The sequence below is a fragment of the Zingiber officinale genome, chromosome 5A, assembly GCF_018446385.1.
Source record: "Zingiber officinale cultivar Zhangliang chromosome 5A, Zo_v1.1, whole genome shotgun sequence".
NCBI classification, from domain to species: Eukaryota; Viridiplantae; Streptophyta; class Magnoliopsida; order Zingiberales; family Zingiberaceae; genus Zingiber; species Zingiber officinale.
This window is the reverse complement of record NC_055994.1, coordinates 11,967,596-11,972,066: the sequence shown is the minus strand read 5'-3', so window position 1 is coordinate 11,972,066 and position 4,471 is coordinate 11,967,596. Positions and strand designations below refer to the sequence as shown.

At 35.8% G+C, this 4,471-nt stretch overlaps 1 protein-coding gene across 1 annotated transcript; it reads left to right on the top strand.

The window, feature by feature from the left end:
* Positions 1-904: 904 nt before the first annotated feature.
* LOC121982627 (homeobox-leucine zipper protein HOX19-like) lies at positions 905-1,973 on the top strand. The gene is made up of 3 exons (XM_042535768.1): positions 905-1,248; positions 1,355-1,434; positions 1,509-1,973. Exons 1-3 carry the CDS (start codon positions 1,012-1,014, stop codon positions 1,762-1,764), a joined length of 573 nt encoding a protein of 190 aa, XP_042391702.1. The 5' UTR covers positions 905-1,011; the 3' UTR covers positions 1,765-1,973.
* The last annotated feature ends 2,498 nt before the right edge of the window (positions 1,974-4,471 follow it).

Below are 4,471 nucleotides of genomic sequence, written 5' to 3'. Positions count from 1 at the left end.
TACTCGCAGAGAACGTCCTTCTCTTCCTTTGCCGATAATATTTCTTTCTCGCTCTTTCTTTTTATTTCTAGATAATAATATGAATTAGAGATTTTTTATCATAAAATACAAAGTAAAATGTATTTGTAAAAATAAATTTTTTAAAATTAAAATTAATAAAGTCTATTTGACATTCTAACTAAAAAGATTAAATAATTTAATAATTTTATTAATAAAAAATAAAATTATTATCAAAATACCCGTAGAAAACTAAATTTTATATCAAAAATTAGTTTTTTTAAAAAATAATATTTAATTCTTTTTAATAACTAATTTTAAAAATAATTTTTTTAAATTATTATTTTCGATCTCAAATCTAAATGAAAAATGTTAAAGAAAATTTAAAATATATTTAAAAAAATTATTTTTAAAATTTTTTTACCTAGTATCTCAAGGAATCTTGAGACGACCTTATCTCTAAAGATATCTTAAATGGTATTTTTCAACTCATAACTGGGCGATTACATATTCTCAGATAACGAGGGTAGATCTCTCAATTATAGACGCGTAAGCACGGAATGACCCCGATTCCGAATCACAAGTTAAAAATTATGACGAGGATTCAAGCAGCGCGCCTTGTACGTAATCGTGACACTCCCATTGCGTCGTTTCGTGATTAGAGTGATCAATGATTAGCAACACAAATTGCAACCCAACAACAAATAAATAAATAAATAAATAATATCTGAGGATAATTAACTGAAACGGTCCCTGCCTCAATTTATTTATTTATTTATGTCAGGAACAGTGAGAAGCCAACCAGTCCACAGCCCCACCGTCGAATATGGTTTTTTTTTTGGTTATATTAATTAAATCCACCGCTTGCTACGTCACAATTCCTTTCATTCTAACCCCACTCAGTTCGTGTTTCTTCTGTTCTGCCGTCAGTCTCGATCGTATATAGACACCATTTCTTTCCCCCTTCTCTTTCCTTTTCTCTCTCTCTCTCACACACACAAGCAAGAGAGTTTGATGGAGGACGCCTGTGAAACTCAGCTTTCTCTTGCACTAGCTACGCCTTCAAGGCCTTCAGCGCACTGCCACCGTCGACTGCAACCTCGCGCTTCTCCGAAGAGCTTGGAAGGCGGAAGGCGGCCTGTCATATGCGACGAGGAGGAAGACAGCGATGCGAGGAAGAAAATTAGACTTACCAGAGAGCAATCCGCCATGTTGGAGATCAGGTTCAGGTGCCAAAGTAATCTCACTCCAGTAAGTACATATTGGATCCTTATAACTAATTAATTAACTGATCCTTCTTAATTCTCCCTCGTAATTCCTCTGTTTTTCTTCTTTCTTCTTTCTTCTAATGGATCAGAAGCAGAAACAAGCGTTGGCTAAGCAATTGAATCTCCAGCCGCGGCAAGTGGAAGTATGGTTCCAGAACAGGAGAGCCAGGTCGGTGCTAAAAATGTAGCGTATGTGTCTCTGCCTACACATCAATGCTCAACTCTGTTAATTGCGACGTGTAGGAAAAAGCTAAAGCAGACGGAGATGGACTGTGAATTCCTGAAGAGGTGTTACGAGGTGCTGAGCAAAGAGAACCAGATGCTGCAGAAGGAGTTGCAGGAGATGAAAGCTCTGAAGCCCACGCAATTCCCGGCGGCCGGTCTCTCAATCTGCCCGACGTGTGGGAAGATCGCCGGAGGCGATGATGATGCAGCTGCTCCGGCGACTCCAAAGACCGATCACTTCAGGAACCCCTTTTCGCATTCGGAAGCGCGTTGATCGGCAATTGGTCTGAGAGTCTCGATCGATCGATCCAAGTGTTAGTCAAGAACCCACACCTCTGCTATTTTTTTTCAAGGGCTTGGGAGTCATCTTTCAACTCATTGAATTTTGGTAAGCCATGTCCATCGTGTTCTACTTAGCCTTTCTGTAATTTGTCGCAATTGTAGCAAAGAAGGTTTGTGGATCTATTAATTAAGTGTTTTTCCCGTCCTCGGATGCGCTCTGTGTCGCAATCAGATTAATTTTTTTTATTCGTACATGTTTTTTTTTCTTTTCTTTTCAATTCTTTTATTTTTAATTTAAACCAAATAAAAAAAATCTATGTGAAGTAGTTTGGGATCAGGAATCGTCGACTTTGCATAAAAAAAAGAATTATCTGGTGGCAATCAGAAGTTGATATTGTTTTGTGGCCCAAAATTGTGGCCACGTGTTATCATCTGATGATAGTTATGTTGAATATATTTGAATAGAAGAGATGTACAAGTGAAAAAAATTTGATTGTGAATGAGTCTCATGTTAAAAGTTTTAAAATATACTGATTGATTTATATTGATTCATATATATTAATGATGTGAATAAATGTATGAGGAGATGTTTTCTCTTACATGTGAATGTGCGCACGAATGCATTAAATTTAAGACTTAGAAGTACCCCCTCCTTTGTCGAGCATCTCTTGTTTGAGGGAGTATTCGTGATAGCAATCGGGTACATCTCAGTTTTCCATGACCAACTTAGTGGAAAAACCTCAAAGCATAGCTGAAAGTGAGGTAAATCTGTTTCAACGAAACTGTCTCCATCACAGGCCTCAGCTTCTTCATCCGGCTACACCCTCGCTCGACCGCTCATTCTCTCGGCCTCTTCGTCTGGTCGGCTGCACGCCTGTCCGACCGCACGTTCGCTCGGTCATTTGCTCGCTCGGCCTCTTTGTCCGCTAGGCCGCAAGTTCGTCCGACCGCACGCTCACTTGACCGATCACTTGTCTGGCCACTCGCTCGGCCTCTTCGTCCGGTCGGCTGCACGCCCGTCCGGCCGCATGCTCGCTCGACCGCTCATTAGCTCGATCGTTCGCTCGCTCGACCTCTTTGTCTGCTTGGCTGCAAGCCTGTCCGTCCGCTCACTTGCCCGATTTGCTTAGCTGGTCACTCGCACGATCTGCTCGGCCGGTCACTCGCTCAGTCGCTTGCTCGATCCGCTCGGTTTTCTGCCTGGTTGGACATTAGGTTGATGTGCTCACTTGGCTACTCTGTCCCGCTCGACCGCTTAGCTATACTATGCAGTCAGTGTTCAACACTTAGTAGAAATTAATTCTTGTTGGCAGTTTGAGATTATCTGTTCAAGTTATCTCCTCGGTAGATAAATTAAATTTAATTCAATGTAAATTAAATTCGATTAATTCTCTAAATTTCCGAAAGATTGTCCAACACGTTATATATATTATCATGAAAAGATTTTATAAAATGTTTTTTCATAAACGCCTTTAATCTTTTAATGTTTTTTTTCATAAATACCTTTGATCTTATTCCTCATCTAAACGACTCCGATTTTCTCAATTAAATTCCTTATTTCTCATTCTTTAAACTCACAATTTAAATATTTAATTATACTTTTATAATAATCTCCCTCTCCAATTAATTTTAAATTTTAATTTTTTATTAATGTAATTTTATTTAAAATAATTTGATATGTCTAAACTAGATTTAGGACCTCTCTAATACTAAATTTGTGAGAGGTCTGTAAAATTTAAAAATCTCAATAAAAAAGTTTGAATTATTATAGAGGTGAGATTTGAAATTTATAGTTTAAAAATAATATTAAAAATTTAAATTTATGTTTTTCTCTTATAAATTGGGCTTGTAATTAATGATAAAGTAGTGTTATAGTATGATTTATAATTTGTAATTTAGGGAGATATTGTAAATAGGTTTTTTAATTGTAGATAGAATAATAAGTTTTTTCATTTTTGATATGGAAGACACTTGGGAGGTTACAAAAAATCTCATTTAGAGGTTTAATTGTTGGAGATACCTAACCCATTTAACAACACTATATTGGATCCACCATGAACCCCCACTAAAAGAAAAAATCATTTGCGATGAATTTTAAAAACAACAAAATCATTGTAAAAATTTTTGTGACGAATAATTTTTCATCACAAATAATTTGTCACCGAACTCTAGGACGAAAACATATAAAAATTCTACAACAAATTTTATTTTCATATCTAAATTCGTTGTAGATATGTAGCGAAAATAAAATTTGTAACAAAATTCACAAACTAGATTTGGCGATGAAATTATGTTTTTTTCGCAAATTTGATGATGAATCTCATTTTCATTATAAATTTGCAATGAAAAGGATATCATCAAATATGCAACAAATACATTTTCGTCCTAGATTTAGCGACGAATCTCATTTTCATCGCAAATCTGCAACGAAAATGGATTCGTCGCCAAATCTGCGACGAAAATGGATTCGTCGTCAAATCTGTGATGAAAATGGGATTCGTTGCAAATATAAAATGGAAATGGGATTCATCACAAATATATAATACAAGTGGATTATGATAGATTGACGATGAAAATTTTTAATTGTCAAATTCATTGCAAAATACATAATTTTTGCCAAGAATTTATCAATTTTTACATTTTATTATACATACAAAATTCAAACCTGTTTATAGAAACACAAACATTCCAACACATCA

What these genes read in the sequence shown, in the direction of transcription:
- LOC121982627 (XM_042535768.1), top strand. Translation starts at nt 1,012, where the DNA reads ATGGAGGACGCCTGTGAAACTCAGCTTTCTCTTGCACTAGCTACGCCT. An exon ending in GCCAAAGTAATCTCACTCCA is followed by an intron (nt 1,249 to 1,354) that starts GTAAGTACATAT and finishes CTAATGGATCAG; the next exon opens with AAGCAGAAACAAGCGTTGGC. An exon ending in TTCCAGAACAGGAGAGCCAG is followed by an intron (nt 1,435 to 1,508) that starts GTCGGTGCTAAA and finishes TGCGACGTGTAG; the next exon opens with GAAAAAGCTAAAGCAGACGG.